Raw genomic sequence first — 15,113 nt, 5'->3', positions numbered from 1 at the left:
AATTTTTTTGAAAGTACATCTTACAGGGATTGTTAGATTTTTGCAAATAATGTAAAGTAGTTGGTTTAGATTAGGGCAATCATTGTGGCATTGTTACCAACTCTTGCAGTGTAAAAGTAAATTTATATTTCACATTAGTTGCACAACACCCAATTTATAGCAGATGGGGTTATGCTTGATAAAACCTGAGGCATATTTGCTGGTTTGTTAGCTTATATGATTTTGTGCTGTGCTCCTTGTTGCAGCTGTGGTATTTAATCTGTTGGTTTGGCTTCTGTTGTCGGCATTATCCTTTGAGTCTTTTCACCAAATTAATTATTGTATGGTTACAGAGGTTAACCTAGGCCATATTAAATATCAACAGTAAATAAGTACCTAAATGTCAAAACTGGTTCATCAATATTGTCGCTGCTTTTAAAAGCCTTATCGTACTTTACTTCAATACAGTTTCTTGCAGGCAATAATTTAATGAATGCTTGTTCTTCATTAGTGTAATGTCCGTCTTCACAACCCATATTCTGAATTCCAAACATACAGGCTATCTAAAACTGTATCTGTTACGACCATGTATGCTACTTGCAAGTCATGTAGTTTATAGTGCATTCAAATGAGAGGAGTCCTACTTTTAGGGAAATACATGTACCTGCATGGCTTCAGTTACCGTTGCATGCTGAATCAGCAGTGTCACAGTGACGACACACAATACAAGCTCTCTCGAAATAGATGTGAAGGGGCAGCATTCAAGAAAACGAAATTATGCTGGAGATCATGGTGCATTATTGTACAATAAAGTCGAAATAGACGGAAAACGTTCGACAAATGTTGCTTGAGTGAACTACAGTCACTGTCCATGGTTCTGAACATGTTTGGCCACGTTTTCAGTAATTCTTATTTCCTTTCCTTTCCTTGCATAGAGAGGTTTGGTCGCATGGTGTCAGTGTAATGTTAAAGTCAAGATAACAGGGGCTTGTCCTCGTTGCATTTTGGTTCCGCCTCTTGATCAAATTTTCACTTGAACATTAGCTTGTTCGGTTCGCATTGTCCGCCACCATTTCTGGCTGTGGAGGCAGAGACTGGACATGTATATGTATCGACGTGTTGGAATCTATTTTTAAAACGTGGTTATTGTCCTTGCGATGGATTAACGATGATTTCGGGTTTAACCATGGAACAAAGAAGATGCACGCCACGAAGGGCGCCTGGATGTTTGGTCAGCTGTGTGGTTGCGGTGCTTTTATGGAGCGGAACATCGGCGCAAATACGCTATTCAATCCCCGAGGAGGTAAACGAAGGAGCTGTGGTCGGAAACGTCGCAAAAGATCTTGGATTAGATAAGAACACGCTGAGAGAAAGGAAGTATCGCATTGTTTCCAGTAACGCGGATCCTCTTTTCCATGTAAATCAGAACGATGGCATCCTGTATGTGAGCCGGAAGATTGACAGAGAGGAGGTGTGTGCGCAGATCAGTACGTGTTTAATCAATGTAAAAACCGTGTTAGAAAACCCACTGGAGGTGCACTATGTGGGAGTGGAGGTGCTGGACATAAATGATCATTCTCCGAGTTTTCCAGAGAAAGACAAAAGGCTGGAGATTTCAGAGTCCGTGTTACCCGGAGCTCGATTTCAGCTCAAAGCATCACGGGATCCAGACAGTGGTCATTTTTCAGTGCAACAATATAAACTCAGTCAGAACGATCACTTCCGTTTGGAAGTTAAGGATAAAGGGGACGATGGTAAAATACCAGTATTAGTCGTTAAAAAATCTTTGGACAGGGAAACTGCAACAGCCCATTCTTTATTACTGACTGCACTGGATGGGGGTAAACCTCCGAAATCTGGTGAAATGAATATTCTAATAAATGTTTTAGATATAAATGATAACGCTCCTGTTTTCACTAAAGATGCTTATTCTGTGATGCTCAATGAAAATTCTCGAGTCGGAACAACAGTCATACAAGTGAATGCAACTGATTTGGATGACGGACCAAACGGAGATGTAGTTTTTTCATTTAGCAGCAGTATGAATCAAAACATATTAAACCTTTTTGATATTAGTCAATTAACAGGTGAAATAACTGTTAAAGGATTAATAGACTACGAAGAGAAGGATAGATATGAAATTGAAATTGAGGCATCAGATAAAGGTCTTGCTCCCCTAACTACAGAAAAAAGTGTAATTATCAAGATAGTTGATTTGAATGACAACACACCTGAAATTGAGGTCACCTCTTTTTCGAGCTCCATCCCTGAAGATTCCAGACCTGGAACTACAGTCGCTCTTATCAGTGTAAATGACTTGGACTCTGGTCTTAATGGAAAAGTTATTTGCTCCATAGTTGAGAATGTTCCTTTCACTTTATCACCATCTTTACAAGATAAAATGTATTCATTAGTAACCAAATCCCCTCTGGACAGAGAGAAACAGTCACATTATGACTTGACAATAACTGCAAAAGACGCTGGTCAACCTCCATTATCGTCTGAGAAGAAAATAAGTGTTGTGGTGTCCGATGTGAACGACAACAGTCCACAGTTTTCACTGAACCCCTATACTTTCTATGTCACAGAGAGTAACAATCCAGGCACCTCTGTGTTTTCTGTCAAAGCTTTTGATGCTGATGAGAATGAAAATGCACATATTTCTTATCATATTCTCAGAGATGGAAGCAAAGATAATAAACTGACTTCATTTCTAAATATTAACTCTGAGAATGGAGACATCATGGCGCTAAAAAGTTTTGACTTTGAAGCAGTGAAAACCTTCCAGTTCCACGTTGTAGCCTCAGATTCTGGAACTCCGTCACTGAGCAGCAACGTCACAGTGAACGTGTTCATTCTGGATCAGAACGACAACGCTCCAGTCATCCTGTATCCAGTCAGCTCCAACGGTTCTGCTGAAGGTGTTGAGGAGATTCCCCGCAATGTGAACGCAGGACACTTGGTGACTAAAGTCAGAGCCTATGACGCTGATATAGGATATAACGGCTGGTTACTGTTTTCACTGCAGGAAGTTACTGACCACAGTCTCTTTGCTTTGGACCGCTATACAGGACAGATCAGAACACTTCGCTCATTCACAGAGACAGACGAGGCTGAGCACAAGCTGCTCATACTGGTCAAAGACAATGGGAACGTGTCACTCTCAGCAACCGCTACTGTCATTGTCAAAGTTGTGGAGCCCAAAGAAGCTTTTGCCGCTTCTGATGTGAAAAGTTCAACAAAAGCAGATGAGGACAACAATGTGACTTTTTACCTGATGATAACTGTGGGCTCAGTTTCAGCTCTTTTTCTCGTCAGTATCATCGTGCTGATTTCAATGCAGTGCTCAAAGTCCACAGACTTCACTTCTAAATATCTACCAGAGCCTAATTATGATGGGACACTGTGTCACAGCATCCAGTACCGATCTGGAGACAAACGCTACATGCTAGTTGGACCCAGGATGAGTATCGGATCTACTATAGTCCCAGGAAGCCATGCCAATACACTAATGCTGCCTGACAGGAGAGGGATATCTGGAGAGGTAAGATTACTTCAGTGAAAATTGTGAGGTGAAAAACTGTTATTTGTCTGCAAAACATCTACTTTGTCTCATTGAGTAAGACTTTGCATAATATGGCTTTGGATTTTCTGGCTTTGATCTTTCCCAGCAATTACAGCTTCATGTCCTTTTTTGCACTAAGTTTTGACGGCAATTTTTTATAGTTTTTAGTGTCATTCTTCATGAATATCTTCATTAACTCTTTCAGATAAAGGTGAGGAATAAACTATTGAGTTTGTTCTTTGCACAGTTGCACTTATGGGAGTTCATACATGTTTGCTGTTGTAATAATGAAATCCCTTGTGCAAAGTTAACGCATATGGTTGCATTTCCAGTGAAAAAACGTTATTTAATACGTTTGTAAACAATTAAAACTTGGAATTGAACACTTAAACTGAGGGATTTTAAATTAGTTTCTGTCGCTGGCCATGGTGCTGAACGTGAGAGCTCAGATTAAACACTGTGTTCTTAAACTGTAGACATGATGTGAACCATTTGCTGACTCTGTCCCCCTGTGTTGACTCATACCACTGGATGTTATGATTTGAATATATTTTTAGTTGTTATGTAGACTCGTGAAAACATTTTGAGAAGCTTTTCTCTTTATTTTTATAAAACGATTTGCTATGCTGACAGAGAGCAGCCACTACAGATATTTTTAATTGAACTCGCTATTTGTGGACTCTTTCGTTGCAAAAAAAAACTACAATAGGCTACCAATGGCTTTAGATTCTTGCTGCGAGAATTTACATCGCATGGTGTCAGTGTAACATCAAAAAGCAGCCCAGCACGAGCACGTCATCGTGGCGCTCCGGTTCCACCTCTTTCGGGAGTCCACCAGCCGATGCAGTCGTTTCTGAGCTTATACCGCTGCCTTTGTAAAAACTGTTCCCCATCATGTCTGTCGTTGTTGGAAGAGGAGGGACATTTTCACACGTCTAAGAGTTGGATGTTGCCAGTTTAACGAAGTGATCGTTTGTTTGACGGATTTTTGACTGATACGTGTGTAACGATGGAACAAAGAAGACGCGAGGGACGAACGGCGCATGGATGTTTGGTCAGCTGCTTGGTTGCGGTGCTTTTGTGGAGCGTGGCCGCGGCGCAAATACGATATTCAGTCCGGGAGGAGGTTAACGAAGGAACTGTGGTCGGAAACGTCGCAAAAGATCTTGGATTAGATAAGAACACGCTGAGAGAGAGGAAGTATCGCATTGTTTCCAGTAACGCGGATCCTCTTTTCCATGTAAATCAGAACGATGGCATCCTGTATGTGAGCCGGAAGATTGACAGAGAGGAGGTGTGTGCGCAGAGCAGTACGTGTTTAATCAATCTAAAAACCGTGTTAGAAAACCCACTGGAGGTGCACTATGTGGGAGTGGAGGTGCTGGATATAAATGATCATTCTCCCAGTTTCCCAGATGAAGACAAAACGTTGGAGATTCCAGAATCTGTGTTACCGGGAGTGCGTATTCCTCTGCAACCCGCACGAGATCCAGACGGTGGAGCATTTTCTGTTCAGCAATATAGACTCAGCCAAAACGAACACTTCCGCCTGGAAGTGAAAGATAAGGGAGAAGATGGTAAAATACCCATTTTAATTGTGCAAAAATCTTTGGATAGGGAGGCAGCAGAAAGTCACTCATTAGTGCTGACTGCCCTGGATGGAGGAAAACCACCGAAATCTGGTGAAATGAATATACTAGTAAAAGTTTTAGATATAAATGATAACGCTCCTGTTTTCTCTCAGGACGTTTATTCTGTGATGCTCGATGAGAATGCCCCTATCGGAAAAACAGTCATACAAGTGAATGCAACTGATGTAGACGATGGTCCTGGTGGAGAGGTAGTTTTTTCATTTAGCAATATCGTTAATCGTAGGTTGTTGAAGCTTTTTGATATTAATCCATCTACAGGTGAAATAATTGTGAAAGGTTTAATAGACTATGAGGAGAAAGACAAACATGAGATTGACATACAGGCATCAGATAAAGGTCTTGTTCCTCTATCGACTCAAAAAAGTGTAGTTATCAAGATAGTTGATGTGAATGACAATGCACCTGAGATTGAGGTCACCTCTTTTTCGAGCTCCATCCCTGAAGACTCCAGACCTGGAACTACAGTCGCTCTTATCAGTGTAAATGACTTGGACTCTGGTCTTAATGGAAAAGTTATTTGCTCAATCGGTGAGAATGTTCCTTTTACTTTATCACCATCTTTACAAGATACAATGTATTCATTAGTAACCAAATCCCCTCTGGACAGAGAGAAACAGTCACATTATGACCTGACAATAACTGCAAAAGATGCTGGTCAACCTCCATTATCGTCTGAGAAGACAATAAGTGTTGTGGTGTCAGATGTGAATGACAACAGTCCACAGTTTTCACTGAGCCCCTATACTTTCTATGTCACAGAGAGTAACAATCCAGGCACCTCTGTGTTTTCTGTTAAAGCTTTTGATGTGGATGAGAATGAGAATGCACATATTTCTTATCATATTCTCAGAGATAGAAGTGAAGATAATAAACTAACTTCATTTCTAAACATTAATTCTGAGAACGGAGACATCATGGCTCTAAAAAGTTTTGACTTTGAAACAGTGAAAACTTTCCAGTTCCACGTTGTTGCGTCAGATTCTGGAACTCCGTCACTGAGCAGCAACGTCACAGTGAACGTGTTCATTCTGGATCAGAACGATAACGCTCCAGTCATCCTGTATCCAGTCAGCTCCAACGGTTCTGCTGAAGGTGTGGAGGAGATTCCCCGCAATGTGAACGCAGGACACTTGGTGACTAAAGTCAGAGCCTATGACGCTGATATAGGATATAACGGCTGGTTACTGTTTTCACTGCAGGAAGTTACTGACCACAGTCTCTTTGCTTTGGACCGCTATACAGGACAGATCAGAACACTTCGCTCATTCACAGAGACAGACGAGGCTGAGCACAAACTGCTCATACTGGTCAAAGACAATGGGAACGTGTCACTCTCAGCAACAGCTACTGTCATTGTCAAAGTTGTGGAGCCCAAAGAAGCTTTTGCAGCTTCTGATGTGAAAAGTTCAACAAAAGCAGATGAGGACAATAATGTGACTTTTTACCTGATGATAACTGTGGGCTCAGTTTCAGCTCTTTTTCTCGTCAGTATCATCGTGCTGATTTCAATGCAGTGCTCAAAGTCCACAGACTTCACTTCTAAATATCTACCAGAGCCTAATTATGATGGGACACTGTGTCACAGCATCCAGTACAGATCTGGAGACAAACGCTACATGTTAGTTGGACCCAGGATGAGTATAGGATCTACTATAGTCCCAGGAAGCCATGCCAATACACTAATGCTGCCTGACAGGAGAGGAATATCTGGAGAGGTAAGACTTTTTTTGTGAGAAAACCAAGCTTGTGCCCGATGGGAATTTTATTAATTTGTCCGTTCATTTGTTCATTTCACATGTCACTTGCTTGGCATCAACATATAATTGGTTTAAGCAGGGTATTTGAGTGGAACCCTACTGTTTCCAGTTGCACTTTTAATAATGTTGTTCTCGCTTTTTGTCATAGAAGTAAATATAGCAAAGTTGATACTGACGTGAATGCTGTCTTATTGTACATTTGTTATTTTGTTATCTCTGCCTTTTCCCTCCATTGTCTGAAAACACATTGGTGTGAGTTGCACAGTTTGCACATTGTCAAACATTTTGCACTTTCTTTCAGACCACATTGAGATTTGAGCTTTCCAAAGTCATACATGTGGCCTTGCTGAAGTAAACTTCCTGGCGTTGACAGGTTTTACCCTAATGTACCTATACAAGAGATGTTCAGGGTCACATAAATTATTAATTAATGTTTTTAAAAACAAATCAAATTCAAATGTATGCTCACAGATCAAGAATTGTTGGAGGATTTAATGCCTGCACATTTATTCAGAGGAAAAAATGCTTTTCTTGGTATTTTAGCCTGATGCAGCATTTGTCCAGAACCTCAGAGTCAAGCTTAAAAGAAATAACACCTTCGTTAAAAAAAAAGACTTAAAAACTTAAATTTCTTTGTCGTGAACAGTGTGATCGCATGGTGTCAGTGTTTTAGGGAAATAACGACTCTAGCTCGTCGTCACTGTTGTTTGGTTCCGCCTCTTTGTAGCGCACTGAATCCGACGCTGACGGGAGTCGGTGTTCTGCGATACCTTTATAAATATTGTCCAGTATTTTCACCATTTTTGAAACAGAGTGACCATTGGCAAAATCGGATGTCTTGATTGCATTCATTTCAATGCGATTACTGATCCCGCGAGGAATCGTTAACAGTTTTGTTTGGGATCATGAAACAAAGAGGATGGGAGACGAGGAGGGCGAGAGGACGATGGATGTGCTCTGTGGTTGCGGTGCTTTTGTGGAGCGTGGCCGCGGCGCAGTTACGCTATTCAATCTCTGAGGAGGTTAACGAAGGAACTGTGGTTGGAAATGTCGCAAAAGATCTTGGATTAGATAAGAACACGCTGAGAGAGAGGAAGTATCGCATTGTTTCCAGTAACGCGGATCCTCTTTTCCATGTAAATCAGAACGATGGCATCCTGTATGTGAGCCGGAAGATTGACAGAGAGGACGTGTGTGCGCAGAGCAGTACGTGTTTAATCAATCTAAAAACCGTGTTAGAAAACCCACTGGAGGTGCACTATGTGGGAGTGGAGGTGCTGGACATAAATGATCATTCTCCAAGTTTTCTGGAGAAGGAAAAAACGTTGGAGATGTTCGAGTCCGTGTTACCCGGAGTACGTATTCCTCTGAAAGCATCACGGGATCCAGACGGCGGTCATTTTTCTGTTCAGCAATATAAACTCAGCCCAAACGACCACTTCCGTCTGGAGGTTAAAGATAAGGGAGAAGATGGTAAAATACCCATTTTAATTGTGCAAAAATCTTTGGATAGGGAGGCAGCAGAAAGTCACTCATTAGTGCTGACTGCCCTGGATGGAGGAAAACCTCCAAAAACTGGTGAAATGAATATTCTAGTAAAGGTTTTAGATGTGAATGATAACACTCCTGTTTTCTCTCAGGACGTTTATTCCGTGATGCTGAATGAAAACATTCCAGTAGAAACAATTGTTATACAAGTTAATGCAACTGATGTAGACGAAGGACCAAATGGAGATATCGTTTATTCGTTCAGCAACAGTGTGAGCCATAGATTGTTAAAGCTTTTTGATATTAATCCATCGACAGGTGAAATAACTGTTAAAGGATTAATCAATTTTGAGGAAAAGGATAAATATGAACTTGAAATACAGGCATCAGATAAAGGTCTTGTTCCTCTATCGACTCAAAAAAGTGTCATTATCAAGATAGTTGATGTGAATGACAATGCACCAGAGATTGAGGTCACCTCTTTTTCGAGCTCCATCCCTGAAGATTCCAGACCTGGAACTACAGTTGCTCTTATCAGTGTAAATGACCTCGACTCTGGTCTTAATGGAAAAGTTATTTGCTCCATAGTTGAGAATGTTCCTTTTACTTTATCACCATCTTTACAAGATAAAATATACTCATTAGTAACCAAATCCCCTCTGGACAGAGAGAAACAGTCACATTATGACTTGACAATAACTGCAAAAGACGCTGGTCAACCTCCATTATCGTCTGAGAAGACAATAAGTGTTGTGGTGTCAGATGTGAATGACAACAGTCCACAGTTTTCACTGAGCCCTTATACTTTCTATGTCACAGAGAGTAACAATCCAGGCACCTCTGTGTTTTCTGTCAAAGCTTTTGATGCTGATGAGAATGAAAATGCACATATTTCTTATCATATTCTCAGAGATGGACGTGAAGATAATAAACTAACTTCATTTCTAAATATTAACTCTGAGAATGGAGACATCATGGCTCTAAAAAGTTTTGACTTTGAAACACTGAAAACCTTTAAGTTCCACGTTGTTGCGTCAGATTCTGGAACTCCGTCACTGAGCAGCAACGTCACAGTGAACGTGTTCATTCTGGATCAGAACGACAACGCTCCAGTCATCCTGTATCCAGTCAGCTCCAACGGTTCTGCTGAAGGTGTGGAGGAGATTCCCCGCAATGTGAACGCAGGACACTTGGTGACTAAAGTCAGAGCCTATGACGCTGATGTAGGATATAACGGCTGGTTACTGTTTTCACTGCAGGAAGTTACTGACCACAGTCTCTTTGGTTTGGACCGCTACACAGGACAGATCAGAACACTTCGCTCATTCACAGAGACAGACGAGGCTGAGCACAAACTGCTCATACTGGTCAAAGACAATGGAAACGTGTCACTCTCAGCAACAGCTACTGTCATCGTCAAAGTTGTGGAGCCCAAAGAAGCTTTTGCAGCTTCTGATGTGAAAAGTTCAACAAAAGCAGAAGAGGACAATAATGTGACTTTTTACCTGATGATAACTGTGGGCTCAGTTTCAGCTCTTTTTCTCGTCAGTATCATCGTGCTGATTTCAATGCAGTGCTCAAAGGCCACAGACTTCACTTCTAAATATCTACCAGAGCCTAATTATGATGGGACACTCTGTCATAGCATCCAGTACAGATCTGGAGACAAACGCTACATGTTAGTTGGACCCAGGATGAGTATAGGATCTACTATAGTCCCAGGAAGCCATGCCAATACACTAATGCTGCCTGACAGGAGAGGGATATCTGGAGAGGTAAGAAGTGTTGCTTTTTATCAGGGCAGGAATGCACATCCTAAATATACAATTGCCAAAAATACTAAATCACACACCTTTTCCAAACAGCTGGACATAAATTGACTATAGAAACATGAAGGAAATGGGGAGGTTTTGTGTTTTTGATCTACTGCTGAGTTCACTTGATGGTTTACAGGTGGTTGTGCATTTGGTTTCAAAATGGTCATTGATTTAGGGAATCACAGACCTTAATGGTGTTATATCCTTGAAGGGATCCAGGAGAAGTAACAACAATTAATAGACATTTGCCACAAATTGTCTTCTTATCTTTACAAAATGATAGCAATGTGGGCACAGACAATGATACAAGCTGAAATGAAATGATACATATCTTTTGGAGAAATGTTCTATTTTTGAACATGCTGCTTGATTAATTGGTGTATTTTACCCCAATGACGATTAATTCCAATGGCGAGTTGCACCACCAATGTTTGAATATGCTGAACGCATTTGTTGAAAATTTAAAACACTAACCTGCTCTGGACAGATTTCCTTTGGAACTAGTATGTCATTCCTGATGCATCTGTGTCTTGTCTATTGCTGATATGTTTATTTATTTTTTTGCCTACACATATTGACCTGTTTACTAAATGCTGGATAGTTGGACATAGTAAAAGCCTTTAAAGACATTTAAGAATTCAGGCATTGTGTTTCACTGGAGCCTCAGTTGATATGTTTGAATGCAGCCAGACGTGTCGCTATCCATGGTGCTGACAGTCTTTCCAGTAGCAGCCACTTCTCTTAAAAATGTTTCTACCTGAGGACTGTGTGGTAGCGTAGATTCTTTGAAATAACAATCTTAGAGGGAACTGAGACTGTGACTCAAGTCCATTGATTCATAGAAATGATTGGTAATTAATTTATCATAACACCAAACTGTTTGTCTCCTTTGGCCATTGATTTCACTGCTGCATTGTTATTTTATATTACTATATTTTAAATGAACAGTGCTGCAATAACGTTGTGGGTCGCATGGTGTCGATATATTGGCACATAGTGTCTCTCACAGTTTCGTCTCCAGGTCCAACCCTGTTTTTGGCATTAAAAAGGCTTGAAGAAGAGACTAGCGCCATATCATTCCCAGCACTGATTTGGCGATGGAGCGCAGTTGGCGAAGGAATAAGGCTGTATATTATTTCCTTATTACACTACTATAAAGTCCGGAGTTATCATTTCGTCTGTCTATTTGCAAACCATGGAACAAAGCGGACGGCAGGCGTGGATAGAGCGATGGAGATGCGTCGCCTACATGGTGGCATTGATGACATTGTGGAGCGAAGCGTCAGCTCAGATTAGATATTCCGTATCCGAGGAGGTTAAAGAAGGAAGTGTTGTGGGAAACCTAGCAAAAGACTTGGGAATTGACAAGGCGACGCTGAAAGACAGAGAGTATCGTATTGTCGGCAGTTCAACGGAACCTCTTTTTCACTTGAACGGAGACGACGGGATCCTGTACGTCAGTAGGAAAGTGGACAGGGAAGAGATCTGTGAGCGAAGCGATGCGTGTGTGATCAACCTTAAAACGGTACTGGAAAACCCGCTGGAAATCCATTATGTGGCCATAGAGGTGCTGGATGTAAACGACCACTCCCCCATTTTTCCAGAGAAAGAGAAACGGCTGCAGATAATTGAATCGACGTTACCGGGCGCAAGGTTCCAGCTCCAACCCGCCCGCGACCCAGACGGGGGTCAGTTTGCTGTTCAGCAGTACAAACTGAGTCACAATGACCACTTTCGTTTGGAGGTTAAGGAGCGAGGCGAAGACCGTAAGATGCCCTTCCTGGTTTTACAGAAGCAGTTAGACAGGGAGGCTGCGAGGGAACACAAGCTTCTGCTTTCAGCTCTTGATGGTGGGAGACCAGTGCGCTCTGGAACAATAGAAATACTGATTGAGGTGCTTGATGTTAACGACAATTGGCCAGTTTTTACACAAGATACATATTCGGCTATATTAAATGAAAACACACTCCCTGGCACGTTAGTGGTACAGGTTAATGCGACAGATTCGGATGCGAGCGCGAACAGCGAAATCGTTTACTCATTTGGCAAAGAAGTGGACTCAAATGTGCAAAAACTATTTACCATAGACGCAGAGACTGGAGAAATTAAAGTGATAGGTGTGATTGATTTTGAAGTGAAGAAAAGCTATGAAATTGATATACAAGCGTCAGATAAAGGCCCCGTTCCTTTGTCCACTGACAAAACTGTGATAATAAAAGTAGTCGACCTTAATGATAATCCTCCACAGATTGAAGTCACGTCTTTTTCAAAATCAGTTCCTGAGGACTGCAGAATCGGGACAACAGTAGCTCTGATCAGTGTCAATGATTTGGATTCAGGCCTCAATGGAAAAGTTTCTTGCTTTATACGCGAGGATGCTCCTTTCGCTATTTCTCCGTCCCTGCAGGATAATATGTACGCCATAGTGACCAAGTCCCAACTCGACAGGGAAGAAAAGTTTTCTTATGAACTAACAGTTGTTGCAAAGGACACCGGTGAGCCCCCACTCTCATCTGAAAAGACAATAACTGTTGTCGTGTCAGATAAGAACGATAACGTACCACAGTTTTCACTGAGTCCGTATACATTTTACATTGGAGAAAATAATGACAGAGTAGAACCGATCTTTTCAGTCACGGCATCTGATCTAGACGCTGGTGAAAACGCCGGTATTTCTTATCACATTCAGCGGGAGAGCAGGGGAGACAGTATGGGTCAGTTTTTAAATATTAACTCTGAAAACGGAGACATCGTGGCGCTAAAAAGTTTTGACTTTGAAACGGTGAAAACTTTCCAGTTCCACGTTGTTGCGTCAGATTCTGGAACTCCGTCACTGAGCAGCAACGTCACAGTGAACGTGTTCATTCTGGATCAGAACGACAACGCTCCAGTCATCCTGTATCCAGTCAGCTCCAACGGTTCTGCTGAAGGTGTGGAGGAGATTCCCCGCAATGTGAACGCAGGACACTTGGTGACTAAAGTCAGAGCCTATGACGCTGATATAGGATATAACGGCTGGTTACTGTTTTCACTGCAGCAAGTTACTGACCACAGTCTCTTTGGTTTGGACCGCTATACAGGACAGATCAGAACACTTCGCTCATTCACAGAGACAGACGAGGCTGAGCACAAACTGCTCATACTGGTCAAAGACAATGGGAACGTGTCACTCTCAGCAACAGCTACTGTCATTGTCAAAGTTGTGGAGCCCAAAGAAGCTTTTGCAGCTTCTGATGTGAAAAGTTCAACAAAAGCAGATGAGGACAATAATGTGACTTTTTACCTGATGATAACTGTGGGCTCAGTTTCCGCTCTTTTTCTCGTCAGTATCATCGTGCTGATTTCAATGCAGTGCTCAAAGTCCACAGACTTCACTTCTAAATATCTACCAGAGCCTAATTATGATGGGACACTGTGTCACAGCATCCAGTACCGATCTGGAGACAAACGCTACATGTTAGTTGGACCCAGGATGAGTATAGGATCTACTATAGTCCCAGGAAGCCATGCCAATACACTAATGCTGCCTGACAGGAGGTCTGCAACTGGAGAGGTAAGACAAAGTCCTTTATGTCAGGTGTGTTCTGGTATGACTGCTACAGACACATCAGATGCAGTTCATAATGATTTAAGTGCCAGAATACTGAACAACACCAACGAGTCAGAACAGCTGGATACGAATTGACTCTATGCAAAAACAAAATCATAATCAAGCGAAATGAGGAGGTTGTGTGTCCTTATACAAATTTAGTTGTTAGGTTACGTAGCTGGTTGTGTAGCTGGTTCTCACTGCAAATACCGTGTTGGTCCTGTTGTGTCCTAATATATTTCAAAATCTAACTAATATCAATAAATGACAAAACCTCTCCTTTTATCATGACAGACGTTATCAAGGAATGTATTATTTTAATACAGTGTATTCCTGTAAACGAATACAAATGAATTACCTAAATGAGGGAGATGCTACTGTATGTAGTAATATCAAACTTATTCTGTCCTCTACATCTCAGTCTGCTTTCTATTTTAGGACGTTCTGCAATTTTATGTTCAGTGCACTGACCGATGTGACTATTAATAATTTAGAATGGAATGTGCCTATTTCAGACTGTGTGTGGTTGTGTAATGAGCTTCAGTTCAGCAGATCTGTGAAGGAGAGGTTTATGTTCAGTTCTTAAAAAAGTTTGGTCTATTCCTGTGGCCACTGTGTTGTTCTATATCTTATTTGCAAATACATAAGCGCAACAATTTCTGTCACAGCCTTTCCTAACACATGCATCATTTGATTGACTGCATCTGCCCTCCATGTCTCTGCTCTTTCGGTTGCTAAATATCCAGATTGTTAAATAGAAACTATATAGGCTATGTCTTCTTCAAATAACTGAGAGCACATGAATTGTGGTCTGTGTCGATTACATGCTCTTAGACATGTTTCTGATTTTTTCCCCTTTGCCTATCCGTTCGCGTGTGAACAAAGAGAGCGACTGGCCGTCTCAGGATGTAAGTTGAGGTCTGTGCTCGCTGATGTAGTGGAGGTGATTCAATGGGCCATGAATGGCTGGAGCTATGACAGGGAGAGGGGGAGAGAGAGCCTGCGGATGGTGTGCAGTGAATCACAATGTACTGCCAGTCAGGTGGGGTTGGGACACTGTGCTTCAGCAGGCATCGCCCTTCACTACAGGACTGCAAATACAGTGATCAATAATCTTTTTTATATTTTTTAATTTGACTGGCTTTGAACAATGAAATTACTAGACAGTGATGTAAAGAACTGCATACAGTTTACAAACACACACACACACACTAGCTCCTGAGCAGATGATTGCTTCTGTTCGACCAAAAAATAGGTCATACTTTA

The 15,113-nt window shown here is 41.5% G+C and overlaps 2 protein-coding genes across 7 annotated transcripts in view; both read left to right on the top strand.

Annotated features, from left to right (window-relative positions):
* Positions 1-15,113, top strand: part of LOC117769021 (protocadherin alpha-C2-like) — a 143,997-nt gene that overhangs the window by 21,742 nt on the left and 107,142 nt on the right. The window contains exon 1 of one of the 4 annotated variants that reach the window (XM_034597595.1): positions 4,307-6,911. The exons of 1 other annotated variant lie outside the window; for it this stretch is intronic. In XM_034597595.1, coding sequence (XP_034453486.1) covers positions 4,554-6,911 — 2,358 coding nt within the window. In that variant the 5' untranslated portion in view covers positions 4,307-4,553. Of the gene's footprint in view, positions 1-4,306; positions 6,912-7,703; positions 10,217-11,438; positions 13,812-15,113 lie in introns of those variants that run through there. 2 more of the 4 variants (XM_034597594.1, XM_034597596.1) reach the window with 2 other exon arrangements.
* On the top strand, positions 926-12,163 carry LOC117769026 (protocadherin alpha-8-like). 3 transcript variants are annotated; one of them, XM_034597603.1, is made up of 2 exons: positions 926-3,561; positions 12,153-12,163. In XM_034597603.1, exon 1 carries the CDS (start codon positions 1,148-1,150, stop codon positions 3,539-3,541), a length of 2,394 nt encoding a protein of 797 aa, XP_034453494.1. In that variant the 5' UTR covers positions 926-1,147; the 3' UTR covers positions 3,542-3,561; positions 12,153-12,163. The 3 variants fall into 3 exon arrangements, with proteins under 3 accessions (XP_034453494.1, XP_034453493.1, XP_034453495.1); XM_034597602.1 differs by lacking the exon at positions 12,153-12,163 and adding an exon at positions 6,912-6,944 and having other exon boundaries at positions 1,025-3,523; XM_034597604.1 differs by lacking the exon at positions 12,153-12,163 and adding an exon at positions 6,820-6,911 and having other exon boundaries at positions 1,026-3,523.

The sequence above is a fragment of the Hippoglossus hippoglossus genome, chromosome 10 (genome assembly GCF_009819705.1).
Source record: "Hippoglossus hippoglossus isolate fHipHip1 chromosome 10, fHipHip1.pri, whole genome shotgun sequence".
NCBI classification, from domain to species: domain Eukaryota; kingdom Metazoa; phylum Chordata; class Actinopteri; order Pleuronectiformes; family Pleuronectidae; genus Hippoglossus; species Hippoglossus hippoglossus.
The sequence above is the reverse complement of the archived record's forward strand: the minus strand, read 5'-3'. Positions and strand labels throughout refer to the sequence as shown.